The 15,221-nt window shown below is 39.5% G+C and overlaps 1 protein-coding gene across 6 annotated transcripts in view; it reads right to left on the reverse strand.

Annotated features, from left to right (window-relative positions):
- Positions 1–392: 392 nt before the first annotated feature.
- Positions 393–15,221, reverse strand: part of PLEKHH2 (pleckstrin homology, MyTH4 and FERM domain containing H2) — a 111,193-nt gene continuing 96,364 nt past the window's right edge. For 5 of the 6 annotated variants that reach the window (XR_016229412.1, XR_016229411.1, XM_089326475.1 and 2 more), the window contains 5 exons: positions 13,185–13,330; positions 11,450–11,579; positions 7,953–8,039; positions 3,478–3,615; positions 393–2,472 (listed from right to left, as the gene is read on the reverse strand). Coding sequence is in view for 3 of the 6 variants with exons in the window: in XM_089326475.1 (XP_089182601.1) it covers positions 2,287–2,472; positions 3,478–3,615; positions 7,953–8,039; positions 11,450–11,579; positions 13,185–13,330 (687 nt within the window). In the remaining 3 variants the exon portion in view is untranslated. Of the gene's footprint in view, positions 2,473–3,477; positions 3,616–7,952; positions 8,040–11,449; positions 11,580–13,184; positions 13,331–15,221 lie in introns of those variants that run through there. The other variant, XR_016229413.1, reaches the window with a different exon arrangement.

Raw genomic sequence — 15,221 nt, forward strand, 5'->3', positions numbered from 1 at the left:
GGATGCACACACATGCAACACACCCACACACACACACACACACACACCATCCAGAACATTCAAAATAAATTTTTAGAACGTCATCCTTTCAATTCTCCTATATGAAACAAGTTCCCTTAAGGGACTTACGATGAAATAGTAAGAGAACCAGAATTTCTATCTATGTATTTACATATTGTATATCTATATCTATATATACATAGATATGTATTAAAGTTACAATTTGTCAAAATAGCTTTCTTTTATGCAGATAAAACAAAGTAACACTGAAGACAAAGCATGAATGCCTTGAAGGAGGTAATAACCACCATTCTCCCTAGTCATACACCTCAGCTTTGACAATGAAGACATTACGTGTTTCTTGAAGATTATTCAAAAGAAAACGCTCAAAATGGGTTTTGTAAATCATTTATTATGATTGAAAGGAAAGAAAATGATAGGAGACAAATATGACAATTAAACATGTTAACATTATTCTCTTGTAACCAATCATAATAACATACTTTGAATATTTTAAAATAAAATTTTCACATCATCAGTTACAGAAAATTGATTTCTTTCCATCAAAATATTTTATCTCTGCTCTATCAAAAATAAATGCCAAGTCTATGGCACTACAGTTTAAGCCTCAGTACTTGTTTAAATTAGAAGGTTGGGGGTGGGGGTGGGGGCTTACCAAATAGTGAATGAACTATTGCTGGCGAAGGAAATCCTCACACATATGTCACAGCTCTGCCAAGCCTCTGGCTCACCAACCATGGGTGATTAAATGCTTTTCAGGGAATTTAGAAACTGTACTGTATGCTAGGCAAAAAGCTGCTGAGAGTTTTCCCAAATTGCTAAATGGTTTATTCTCAAAAACTAATTTGCTTACTCAGTGAGCGGTTATGGCTCAAAACATGTAGGGGAAATGGGCAATAGACGTGTATTTTATGGAGCTCTTTAAAATCCTCTTTTAATTATTACCAATAAAGCACAATATTACTTATGCAATGTATTTCTTGGCTCTGTCCCTTCTAAGGATACTCAAACAGGACGGAACGGTTAAAAAGGCTTCATGTGAGAACAGTACACTGCCGCAGGGAGAAGGCAGAGAGAGAAGCAGGAAGGCTCTGCCGACACAGTCACTCAGCAGCTAACACTTTTCTCAGGTTGGTTTTAAAAAAAAGACACACAAAGTGATAAATATATATTCAAAAATAAATACAAATATTCTACACATAAATAAAATTAAGTGTATTCATGATTGCTATTAAAATTAAACATTTTTATGATATAATTTTCATGTCTTATCACAGTTTCATGTTTAGTAGGAATACTAATGACGCGGTTTTGATACATCCTGGGATACACAGACCACTTACAAAACTCAGTAAGTAATACTTTTCAAGGTTCTCTCAACTAAAATTTTACCTCCTTGGCAGTAAAAAATTCTTTTTGGACAAAAGAATTATTTTAGCTTTAAAAATACTTTTGGAAATGTATTTTCAAGCTATAATTAGGAAGGATGGTATGAAGGGCAAGGCTTTAGGGATTATCTTTGTTTTCAAAGATAGGATTTCACACAGCAAGGTCAAAATGACCCAGTGGCAAATGCAATGAAAGTGGGCAATATTCCAGAGCGCGTGGGCTACGCTGACAGCCAAGAAACGTCAGGAATCGCTGCCTCATTTTAAAATTTACACCCCAGTGATCTGCAAAGGTGACAGGGGATACTTTTAATACCACATAGGAGGTTCTGGTTACCTAACTCCTGTTTTCTCACATAATAATTCACGGAGCCAAAATATTTATTGCACTTGCTCTAGAAATTTACCCCTGCACACCACCCTGCAGCTGTTTCTTACGCTGTGTATGCCACTTTTTCCAAACTCCATACTACTCAGTAAAAGCACATTTAATTACAGTACTTAATTTTTGGCAGTCAGCATTTCCAGTCAACTAGTTTATCAAGTTGGAGTTTTGTATCTTCCTTTCTGAAGATTTACCGAACATTCAAAAGAAAAGAAAGAACAACCGTAGTGCACAACACTTCTGATGGGAGGTCGAAGGGAGAAGGACAGATGTACTGTAACCCATTTGCTCTAAGAAAATTACCATGTTGGCAAATCTTACGTTTGTTTCATGCCTAGTACTCATTTGCATATTTAAGAATCAAATAAAAGTGAGTAACCCCCAATACTGTTATAGTCAGGAATACCAGGACGGGGCACCATGCTGCCCTAGTGTGCAGCCGACACAGCCACCACACAGTGCATGAGAGGAGAACATTCCGGATCTTCGCTTTCAGAGCAAGGTGGGGCCTTTGGTTGGTCTACTGCTTGTCAGAGGTGGCTGGCTTCCCATGGCCCTGGCTTGCGGTCCTCCAGTCCGGGCTGAGAGGAGAGCTGGAGCAGAGAGGTGGTGGAATGCTGCCTTTTGCTGATGAAAGTTGTTTATATAACTGGCAATCAAAAGAGTGATTTCAAGAATCTAAAACAAGAAAAACAATCGTTATGCTCCTGAGAAGTTCTCATCACTTCAGAAAGACAGTGAAGGGTTGGCCATGGGCGAGCCTGCCTTGCAAGTGCCCGGGGTTCCCAGCACTCATTTCTCTTTATCCCAGACAGCAAAGTGCTACACGTGCCACCCCATCACAGCACCAACACGTTCTCCATAAGCCAGTAGAGGGGAACTCAAAAATATAGAAATTTAGTGGCAACACTAGGAAATGTGACAGTCATTGGCAAAACTCTATCAATGATATCAAAGCCATGTGTAAGCAATTCAGCATATCATTTCCACTCTTTATTTAAGCTAAAGTACTAAATGTGCCATGATCTGCATTAGTGGCTGATGGTCTTTACTTAAGTCCAGACTTCATTAAGAAAGCTGTCTGCCATTTTTTTAAAAAAAGCTTCAGATTCTGAAGAAGTATAGTCTCTTTTAGTTGACAATTTTAAAACAGTTTAAAGTTTTAGGAAAACTGATTTTCCATTCTTTATGCTAAACTTATAATCACATATTAGAATGTCACCTTTTTATTTATTGTCTTTACTTACAGACATTACAACTATATAGTTTATTAAAGATAGTAAAAGAACTGGTATGCTTTAATTATAAAATCCTGCTACTTCCTGTAGTGAGTCCATAAAGTGAATAACCCCAGGTAAATAAGTTAATTTGTATAAAGTACCTGACAATCTAACTTACACCATGACCATTTGTTTTTAACCTTCTGTATGCCAGGCACCATGCTAAATACTTTACAAATGTCCTTCACTGAACTCTTAAGACAAAAAAAAATAGGTGGTATCACATTCTTAGTTGAAGAAATCAAGGCTTCGAAAGATGAGGTAAGCCAGTGTTCACGTTCATGGGTGTTTGATTATATATCAAATACTGTCTTTCTCCCACCTGGAGCATAGTCTTTGCTCCATAAATGTTTCAATGAGAAAAATTTAGCATAAAACATTTGGCACAAAGGCTTCCACTCACCTTGGGCTTTGCCATGGAAAAAAGTAACTTCTCTGTTGGTTTGTCCTTTGAATGCGTATTGTTGATGACTACCATGAAATCATCCTGATAGCCTCCGAAGGTCATTAGACTCTTGTACACATAGCTGACTATTAACCTCTTCAAAGAGAAGAAAAAGTAAATATGTTATATACCCTTTATTTTCAAAGAAAACAAGAAACTGTTAATAACATATATTCCATTAAAATGCTGATATTAATTGTGGTATAACACAAAAATTATTTTCTAAAATGAAATCTATGATTCAAATAGATAGTAGTGTTACAAATTTTATTTAGGCATTCTCTACCTTTACAATTAAAGTACATTTTGATTCTGAAGCAAATATAACTCACTGCCACAAAAATTAGAAAATAGAAGAAACTACAAAGTACTTATATTCTACTATCCAGGAGCAAATAACAGTTAATATTTTTTGATATGCCATTTTAGAAATCTCTCTTATATGCATTATGTTGAATCATATGAAAATGACACTTTTTATGGTCAAAATGGTTAACTATTAGCAAATCTGTTTTGTTTCACTCTGAGAGATTAATTATGATGTATATAATTACAGTATCATGCACACTGTTTCACCTTCTCCTTTTTTTTTTTTTTTTTAAACTTAACAGCATAATGTGGACATCTTTCCATGACAACTAAAGTACTTGGCCAAGGCTCACTAGGCTAATCCTCCACCTGCGGCGCCAGCACCCGGGTTCTAGTCCCGTTTAGGGCGCCGGATTCTGTCCTGCTTGCTCCTCTTCCAGTCCAGCTCTGCTGTGGCCCAGGAGTGCAGTGGAGGATGGCCCAGGTCCTTGGGCCCTGCACCCGCATGGGAGACCAGGAGGAAGCACCTGGCTCCTGGCTTCTGGCTTCGGATTGACACAGTGCGCTGGCCATAGCAGCCACTTTGGGGGTGAACCAACAGAAGGAAGACCTTTCTCTCTGTCTCTCTCTCTCACTGTCTAACTCTGCCTGTCAAAAAAATAAAATAAAATAAAGTACTTGTATATTCTCTGGTTTCTCTTCAGATCATATAAATCTTTCATCTTTTACTAAAGTACTTGTATAATATCATTTTAAATTATTTTATAGGCAATTCCTTATTTAGTCAATCTCCTATTACAGTATATTTAAATCATTTTTTATTTTTCACTAACTTTAGCAATACTCCAGTGATTGCTTCTAGAGATATTTCATAAGGCGTATACCTAATTATTGTTTTGGTTATAAAATCAAACAACAGGAATTGCTAGTTCAAAGAATAAGGACGATTATTAAGTACTTAAAATTAAAAAAAAATTACTTGAAAGGCAGGCAGATTGGGGCCAGCCCTGTGGTGCAGTGGGTGGAGTTGCTGCCTGCAGTGCGGCATCCCATATGGGCACCAGTTCGAGTCCCAGCTGCTCCACTTCTGATCCAGCTCTCTGCTATGGCCTGGGAAAGCAGTGGAAGATGGCCCAAGTCCCTGGGCCCCTGCACCCGCGCAGGAGACCTAGAAGAAGCTCCTGGCTTCTGGCTTCAGATCAGCACAGCTCTAGCCATTGCAGCCAAATGGGGAGTAAACCAGTGGATGGAAGACCTCTCACTCTCTCTCTCTGCCTCTCCTTTTATGTAACTCTTTTAAATAAATAAATAAATAAAAATCTCAAGGAAAAAAAAAAAGAAAAAGAAAAAGGCTGGCAGAGAGCGAGGGAGGGAGACAAAGAGAGAGAGAGAGATCTCTCATCCACTGGTCTCCTTCCCCAATTCCTGCTTTAGCCAGGGCTGGGATAGGCTAAAGCCAAAAGCTGGGACTCCATCCTGGACTCCCACATGGGTGGTAGAGGAGAGACCTAAGCGCTTAAGCTATCAACTGCAGTCTCCCAGAGTGTGCATCAGCAGGAAGTCCACTCAGGAGTGGAGTGAGGACTACAATCCAAGCACTCCAGTATGGGATGTGGGCCTCCTAAGCAGTCTTAACCACTGCACCAAATGCCCACCCTAGGGCAATTTTTGAAAAAGTTTTCAAATTCTCCTCTGCAAGATTATACCTATCTACCTTCCCAGCACTGCAGCCTTGCTAACCTGGAATCACTTCATTCTTTTAAATCACCGCAGCCTGACTCGAGAAAAATCTAATCTTGCTGTTCTAAGTTTACTAATTAATTACTAGTGAGATTAACATTTTCAAATACATTTATTGACTATTTTATTTCTCCTGTGAATTGCCTTGGCTAATTTGTGTACTGATAGGCTCCTAACTTTCTTGGTGCTGTATAAGAATCAGTGTATATTAAGAATACCAACGTTTTGTCATATATGCAACAAATATTTTTCCCACTGTGTCTATAAAACAATTTTTAAGATATGACTAAGAAACGTATAGCCTAAAAGGAAAGAAATCTGTACATCTAATGAAGACCGAGCAGATCATTCCAGCACCAAGTGCCTCAGCGTCTGCTTCCCAGCCTGCATGGTCGCCTCCTGGGGCCAGGGGGAAGAGTCTCTAACTAAGGCGACTCAAGGACTTGAAGTCATCGGTTTTATAATCTATCTACAAGTTACCTATTCAAGAAAGCTACTTAGAAAACATAAAGTCTTGGCCGGCGCCGCGGCTCACTAGGCTAATCCTCTGCCTGTGGTGCCAGCATTCCAGGTTCTAGTCCCGGTCGGGGCACTGGATTCTGTCCCGGTTGTCCCTCTTCCAGGCGAGCTCTCTGCTGTGGCCCGGGAGTGCAGTGGAGGATGGCCCAAGTGCTTGGGCCCTGCACCCCATGGGAGACCAGGAGAAGCACCTGGCTCCTGGCTTCGGATCAGCGTGGTGCACCAGCTGCAGCACGCTGGCTGCAGTGGCCATTGGAGGGTGAACCAACGGCAAAGGAAGACCTTTCTCTCTCTCTCTCTCTCTCACTGTCCACTCTGTCTGTCAAAAAATAAAAATAATAAAAAAATAAAGTCTTTTGAAAAAGTATTTTTAGCAATTCTAAGAGGAAAGAATAACTACACACCAAAGGATAGCTTTGTTTCCAAAAAATTTTACTCATCTCTGTCTATAGCTACAGATAAGAGGAGCACATTATACATCTGAATTTAACAATTCCTGCCCAGCAGATTAATAATAATAATAATAATAATAAATTTTTACTATATAACCCATACATGAAATAAGTTGGAAAATACTGTTTCAGACAAATGAACACATAGAAACCATAGCTTGATTGTACTTTTAATTATGTGGTAAGATATTAAATATGTTAAAGTGAACTGGTGGCATTATGGGAAATTATAGAAATTATGTCACAGAAGTCTTAGTGAAACTAAAGTCTATTTTAATGATACATTAAATATTGTTACTTTAGGGGTCGGCGCCATGGCTCACTTGGTTAATCCTCTGCCTATGGCACTGGCATCCCATATGGGTGCCAGGTTCCAGTCCCAGTTGCTCCTCTTCCAGTCCAGCTCTCTGCTGTGGCCTGGGAGGGCAGTGGAGGATGGCCCAAGTGCTGGGGCCCCTGCACCCACATGGGAGACCAGGAAAAAGCACCTGGCTCCTGGCTTTGGATTGGCACAGCGCCAGCCATAGTGGCCATTTGGGGAGTGAACCAGCGGAAGGAAGACCTTTCTCTCTGTCTCTCTCTCTCTCACTGTCTATAACTCTACCTGTCAAATAAATAAATAAATAATTGTTACTTTATATTGGAAACAATCTTCCTAACACCTAAAAAATGGTTGTCTCAGCCATCTCAGGAAAAAAAAACTATAATTACAATTTTTTTAAAAAAAGATTTAGTTATTTATGTGGAAGTTAGAGTTACAGAGAGATAAGGAGAGAGAGAGAGATCTTCCATCTGCTGGTTCACTCCCCAGATGGCTATATGACTGGAGCTGGGCCAGTCAGAAGCCAGGAGCCAGGAACTTCATCTGGGTCTGCCATGTAGGTAGCAGAGGCCCAAGAACTTGGGCCATCTTCCACTGCTTTTCCCAGGCCATTAGCAGGGAGCTGGATCACAAAGTGGAGCAGCCAGGATGTGAACTGGCACCCACATGAGATGCTGGTATCACAGGCAGTGGCTTTACCTTCTACGCCACAGTGCCTACCCCAATATTTTTCTTATACACAATAGATGATCCACCTTTTCTTGTTTTAAAAGATTAAGCTATAATCACAGTTGTATTTGTAAAATGACTATTCATTTGGTAATGTTAGGAAAAATGTGTATGAGAAAATTAGATCGAGATATCATTACCGGGGCTGGTAATGATCAGCCCAGCTCTGGCCATTGCAGCCACTTGGGGAGTGAACCAGCCAGTGGAAGACCTCTCTCTCTCTGCTTCTCCCTCTCTCTGTGACTCTGCCTTTAAAATAAATAAATAAATCTTAAAAAAAAAGATATCATTACTTCCTGTTTACCATATAACGATCAATGGAAACAACTGACTCAACACAAAAGTTTAGGGTTGACTCTTACCATGGAGGTGTATTCCAAGATGCTTAAACCATCTTCATGTATAGCCAGCCAAAGGAAAGTACTTCCTAGTGATGACGGAGTTATGGGCTATGACAGGTAAAAAATACACTCGATTACAAATGCTAAGCAAAATTACAGAAATATTTTAGTCTACGTTCCAAGTAACATTTTCCATTATACAACAACAGTTTATCATTAAAAATCTCTCTCAAGGACAAGGTTGTGTGGTATAATGAAAATATAGTGAGTTTAATATTGGGAGAGCTGGGTTGGAGACCCAAATCTGCCATTCGGTTATGTGCGCATTGCACAAGCTACTAAGTCTCTCTTCAGGCTCAATTTCCTCCTCTACGATAATGTTAATATGTTATTTTGCTTTTGTTTCATGAGGTGAATAGTCGACAAAGCTTTCAGGGTTTCTATGATGACCACAATCCTAATGAAACAAAAATATATTGATAACCTTAAGATGTGTAAAGGATTATTGCAATTGTATACTTTGCCTGAAAGTTTATTAGAGCTGAAGTTCAATGTCTAGTATAAAGATAGAATAAAAAGAAAATATAAAACTATGTGATCAGTAGTAATGACAAATACTATAATTTCTACCAAATTTTTATTGCAAAAGCAATGAAATTATATTAAAGATCTCCCACTGCTAAAACCCAATGAAAACCCATGAATATCTTTGAGCATTCCATAATGATTGTTTTGTTGTTAACAACTAAAATTCTAACAAAAAATATTTCTCTTAATTAAATCTTATAAAACAATGTCAAGACTACAATGGAACTAGGATGGACCTTGTACTATCTTTATACAGTAAAACTTATCAGAATCCCCAAAATTACAAACTAGGTTACAATTTATCTACTGAGGGTTGTTTACAAAGAATAGGCAAATATTAAGCATTCAACTCAAGTGCCCATGAGCAGATAAATGGATGAACAAAATGTGACATAGATACAATGAAATATTCAGCCTTAAAAAGGAAAGTAATTTTGACACCTGCTACAACATGAATAAACTTTGAAGCCATTATACTAAGTGAAAGAATCCAGTAGCACAAGAACAAATATTGTATGATTCCTAGTCTATGTGGCACTGAGAGTAGTCAAATTTACAGAGGCGCAGAGGGTGGCATGATGATTGCAAGGAGCTAGAGCATAGGAAAGAATGGAGAGTTAGCATTTAATGCGTACAGAAGATGCTGGTGATGACAGTAGCACAACAATGTGAATGTACTTAATGCCACACAGCTGGCTACTTTAAGATGGCTAAAGTGGGGGCCGGCACCGTGGCTCAATAGGCTAATCCTCCGCCTTGCGGCGTCAGCACACCGGGTTCTAGTCCCGGCTGGGGCGCCGGATTCTGTCCTGGTTGCCCCTCTTCCAGGCCAGCTCTCTGCTGTGCCAGGGAGTGCAGTGGAGGATGGCCCAAGTGCTTGGGCCCTGCACCCCATGGGAGACCAGGAGAAGCACCTGGCTCCTGCCTTCGGATCAGTGCGGTGCGCTGGCGGCGGCGGCCATTGGAGGGTGAACTAACAGCAAAAGGAAGACCTTTCTCTCTGTCTCTCTCTCTCTCTCACTGTCCACTCTGCCTGTCAAAAAATAAACAACAACAACAAAAAAAAAACCTTAAAAAAAAAAAAGATGGCTAAAGTGGTAAATTTTATGTTGTGTCCATTTTAACACACACAGAGAGGGACACCTTAAGCAAACAAAGGAGTAACTCCTGACCTCCACGGGTTATAAAGGAAGAAAAATACCTGTTGTGAAACATGAAACCCAATAGTCATTATTTAATAATAGCATGTTATGTCAGCAAGCACAGAATATATTATCAGAGTGGAGAAAGACAGAAACTGACTATATAAGTTGAATTACATTCAATCTCTGCTATCATGAGAATTAAATTTTGACTGTTCTCAGAAAGTCACTACAAGCTTTTCAAGGCTTCTTCCCAGTATGCCAGTTGTATACTTCTGGACCAGTTCAAAGGAGCAGCCTTCTTGGCATCAGTGGAGAAACAGTATCCTACAACCTTGCATACTACTTCTTATGATGGGAATAATTTACCTGGCAGTAATAATAGAAAATCTGTCAACCAGCAAAATTACACAAATACCACAAATGTCATCTGGCCCTAGTCAACAGACAACATTTTGCACTGGTTTTTGCCATGAGCAGAGTAAAATAGTCAGTTTTCTGCATCCAAGGACACCAGTTATATGAGAAAATCTTCTCCGTTTGTATCTATGAAATCTGTTCTCTTTAAATTAATGAAACCTTTAAAAAGGCTATTCCTTATCACCATTAACAAACTAGGTATCCACAGACCAATAAAAGGAAAAGGAATTGGAATTGGATTTTCTTGATTGGCTGGGACTTGTATTCAACTAGGGGTGTGTTCAGTTTCCTGCGAATACAGAGAGATATACAGGAAGGATAGATACCTGAAAAAAAAAATGTACTTTGGTCAACTACAGTTAATGTCAGCTCCCTGAATATAACATTGATTTTACACATGTTTAAAAATACTAACTTTACCATCTTTCTGTTAACTTAGCATACAGCTTCCAGTTCTATAGCAGAAATAATTTCTTGCTTAATGAAAGGGTCACTCAGAATCAGAGTTAGAAGATATGTTAGATTTTATTTGGTCCATCTCTGTTCATAACAGATGAGGAATCCGAGATCCAGAGAGGTTCACCGACTTGTCCAAGGCTGCACAACTATCAGCAAACATTTAATGCAATAATAATTATGTGCAAAGCATTATAACGGGCACCAGAGGAGGATTTTAGGGTCAATGGGTCTATACTCTCAAGGAGTATACAACTTCATAGTGAGGATAAAACACAGAAAAATATAGCACAAGACAGGATGTGCACGAAGACTCTGACAGAGTAAAAAGTGACCTGGTGGAACAGACACAGAAAAATTAGAAAGTGTGGTTTCTCCCCTGGGGAGAGAGCTGGTCCTTCTTAGCAGGTGTGTCTGCAGCACTCTGTTTGTGTCACTTTTAACCATGTTTACCACACAGCGGCTCGTTTACAGATCTGCTGCAACTCTGGACTATAGTAAGTGAAGCAGTCCCACAAGTACCAGTACAACCCATCTGAAACTGTGGGTTTATGGATTCCCCAAGCTTAGCTCTACGGCAGACAGAACTCAGTCTTAAGAAAATGAGCAAATGAGTGAGTTAGTAAATGAATGAGTGCATGAAGAGAAGAAAGCAGGACTCGAGTGGTTACAGACTCGTGATCAGCCCAAGGAGTCTAAGCAATGGTTTAGGGTTTGGGGAAAGGTGAGCAGAGGGGAAAAGATGGAGATGCTTTCCTGCCCTTTCCCTAGTGTCCCTCTATTGTTTTCTTCAAATTCCTGAGAATTTCTCTTTGTTTTTAAAAAAGCAAAATACACTAAATCTTGGGGCAAATCTGGTCAATTATGTAAACCAAAGTTCTTATTTTGCATCTCCCTCCCATTCATTCTTACTTTTGCAAGAAACAACTTGGCACCAAAGAACGGCCATTTCCTGGCTACGGTCAAATAAATGCGCACACAGTCAGCCGCACTGTGTCCCCGGAGGGCCACCCATCTAGTGGACAGTCGCTGGCAAAGTTGCCTAAAAACAAAAGAAAGAAAGGAACAAAAGCAAAAACATACACAGTACATTATCCTCCCAAGATGGAGTTCTCCTTGAGCCAGTTCTGACACAACTGTTGAAGGGCAGGCGTAGCCCAGATGTGACTCTCATCTCAACCTTGACTACTGTTTGTCCTTTCTGGAGCCTTCCTTCCACCAGATTCTCAGACCATCAGTGCTCTCAGCATGACCTAGGGACTATTCCTTACACCTCCATCTCCCACCCCCTGGTAAATTTAAACAATCTGAATAGCTGACATCAAGCCTTAGTGTAAATTATTTAGAAGGTAATTTCTCAAGGTATTATTTTCATTTTTGAAGAAAAGTACAATAAGTAGAGCCCTTGATGAATCCTTAATGGCAGAATTCTAAGTACCACCACTCCTGGCTTGAAGAGATGTCGGATGCAGGGAGAAACTTCAAATCACAAAGGCAACCAATTATTCTACATGGCAAAAGGCTGTTGTTTAGTGTTTCTGTTTTGAAAAGCTCATGGTAAATTGGAGTTGCCTCTATTTTTTTAAACTAACCAGCTTTTCTTTACAGCACTTTAGAATTGAAACTCCAAAGAACAGAGTTAACTGGGGCTGGTGTTGTGGCACAGCAGGTTAAGCTGCTGCTTGTGACAACAGCATCCCCTGTTGGGGTGGTGGCCACTCTCCTTCAGATTCAGCTTCCTGGAAGGCAGCACAAAATGGCTCAAGTACTCAGGCCTCTGCTACCCACGGAGAGACCAGGATGGAGTTCCTGGGTGCTGGCTTCAGCTTGGCTGGACCTGGCTGTTGCAGCCATTGGGAAGTGAACCAGCAGATGGAAGGTGGGTCTCTCTCTCTCTCTCTCTCTCGTTCTGCATTTCAAATAAACAAATAAATAAATATTAATAAAAATTGAATTAATTAATTACTCTGAGAGACAGAGAGCAGGCTTCCATCCACTGGTGCACTCCCCAGCTGCCTGAACTAGTCAGGGCTGGGTCGCGGCTGAAGCTGGGAGCCTACCTAGACCACAATCCCAGTTTCCCACATGAGTGACAGGAACTTGAAACATCATTGTTGGTGGAGTAAAAGTAGAGCCAGGAATTGAACCTAGGCACTACGGAACAGTGGCATCCGAACCAGTAGCTTAACCACTAGACCAAATGCCCACTCCAGCTGAGTTTTATTAAAACTATATTAAAAGTCTAGAGTAAGAAGAGAGGTTTTTTTTTTTTTTTCAATTTGTGGACAATGGAATATCATGAGATAAAAATATTTTGGTAAATACTTTATAATAAACATTACTGTCCAATTCTACCCCCTCATTTATTATTTGGATTAATTTGGACAAGAATAAAATAAAAGTAGATTAAAATGAAAAGTAGACCTAAATTAAGGTAGACTATTTTCATTAAAATTTCAAAAGATAGATTCTAAAGCTTTTGGATATGTCTTAAATAAGAATATTTATAACTTCTTGGTGCTCAATAGTATTTAAAAATCTTGAGAAAATAATTGCAATTTTTGCACCTTAGAAATTTGAAAAGAAAAATATTACTAAAAACATTAATGTGACACCACACTCTACAGAGTTACAAATATTCCCTTACCTTAACTGTTCTTCAGAGCAGCCGTCCCTATATCTTTTAGGATAAAATTTCTCTATGACTTGTTTTAGGGTTTGATTTGTTTTGCACTGGTTAGTAACATGTCCTGCTGGAGTTGAGAAAGGCCTTTCAAAATCTCCAATCTCTACCTAATTGGAAATCCAAAAAAGAGAAAATATTAACGCCAATGAGAGTTTTTAAAAAGCAAATCAGTTTTATTTTTTCTAAACATTCTTTATAATCATCTAATACCTAAATCTGTGTGATTATGGAGTTTAAACTCACACACAAGGACTAATATTCAATCTAAATTTCATTTAAATTGTAATTCTTTTTTTTAAGATTTATTTATTTACATGAAAGGCAGAGTTTCAGTGAGGCAGAGACAGACAGAGAGAGAGAGAGAGAGAGAGAGCGAGAAGAATTCCAATTCTTAAAAAGTCTAGAAATATTTCTGTTCCATTTCTACTCTAACCTTCCTAAGTCACTGATGCTATCTAGCAGCATTAATTGAAAGCGCTACTCTACTATTGTCTATAACATAAGACAATTTTTCATTTTAAGGTACCGTTTTAATTGCTAATAATAAAGTGAATTTGAAGTTTCAAATAAAAGGCAGAAAAATTGTACTTTTTAATGGTTTCTATGGAATGTAACAGATGCAATAACTATATTCTCATTACTTTTTTCCTAGATTTTCTCCATAAATGCTATTGTATTGACTCTTTCAGTTCCTTCAATCCTCTCTCTCTTTTGATACAAGAATGTTCAACTCTTTTTTTTAAGATTTATTTTATTTACTTGAAAGACAGAGTTACACAGAGAGAGGAAGAGACAGAGAGAGAGCTTCCATCAGCTGGTTCACTCCCCAAATGGCCACAACAGTCTGGCCCTGGCTGAAGCCAAGAGCCAGGAGCTTCTTCTGGGTCTCCCACGTGGGTGGCAGGGCCATCTTCCACTGCTTTTCCTAGGCCTTCATCAGGGAGCTGGATCAAAGTGGAGCAGCAGGAACGCAAACCGGCACTCATATGGGATGCCAGTGCTACAGGCGACAGCTTACCTTGCTACGCCACAACGCCGGCCCCAAGAATGTTCAACTGTTATTTCTACAAACAAACCACACAGAGACCATCCTCTACCAGAACATTCAATTACCTACCCACCAACTATCAACTCACCTGTCCATCTATTCATTCAAAATAATACTGAGTCCACATTATAAGTCAGGCATTGTGTGAGAAAGGAAATAGTTGAAGAATAGTCCCTACTTTCACGGAGTTTGCCATCAAGTAAGGGAGACTGAGACACAGACAAATATTTGTGATAAACTGAGCTAAGTATCTTGTACAGGGTACCATAAAGGGTTTAAGGAAGAGGAAACTTTGGGGGACACTCAGGTGAATGTCTTTCTGAACATTCACGTCATTCCTATTGTACTCTCCAACAAACAGAAGGAAGATTCTACCAAGTCTGGAATGGTCTCACAGAGGGCCCCGGTATCTCCAGCCTCTGCCTCCAGGTAAGCTATTAGCCAGCTGGCAACTGTGATGCTGATCCGCAGAGTTCCTCTTTTCCAGTTCATAACCTGATCAGTTACTATGTAAGTCTTCAGCCAGCTTTGCGCTTACAGTCTATTCTTAGGACTGTCTGGGTTCTTTGATCCAGTTTCTTGGCTGCTTGTCTTGGCTTTGCTGTTTAGTTCCCATGCTTCATTTTCCCTTGTATCTGTCAGTACCCATCCCCTATCTAGTCAACTACCCTTTTTAATTTCCTCGCACCAAATAAAGCCCATCCACTGTCTCTTCAAATATACTGAAATCCTTCCCCCCAGAGGTAGCACTCCCACAGCTGTCTGTGAAATCTGAGATCAAGACTTAACCTCCAGGGATGTGGCAGTTGGCCAAATAATGGTTAAAAAAGCTGTAGACTACTCATGGCAAACTTGTCTCATAGGGAAGTCTTTAATGGTATGTCCAAGTTCAGTATCTCCCTTCTCAGTGTCCAACAAACCACATGGCATAGAATGAACACAATAAATGT

This window comes from Oryctolagus cuniculus, chromosome 2 (assembly GCF_051225735.1).
Source record: "Oryctolagus cuniculus isolate XC-2025 breed Fujian yellow rabbit chromosome 2, ASM5122573v1, whole genome shotgun sequence".
Classification (NCBI taxonomy): domain Eukaryota; kingdom Metazoa; phylum Chordata; class Mammalia; order Lagomorpha; family Leporidae; genus Oryctolagus; species Oryctolagus cuniculus.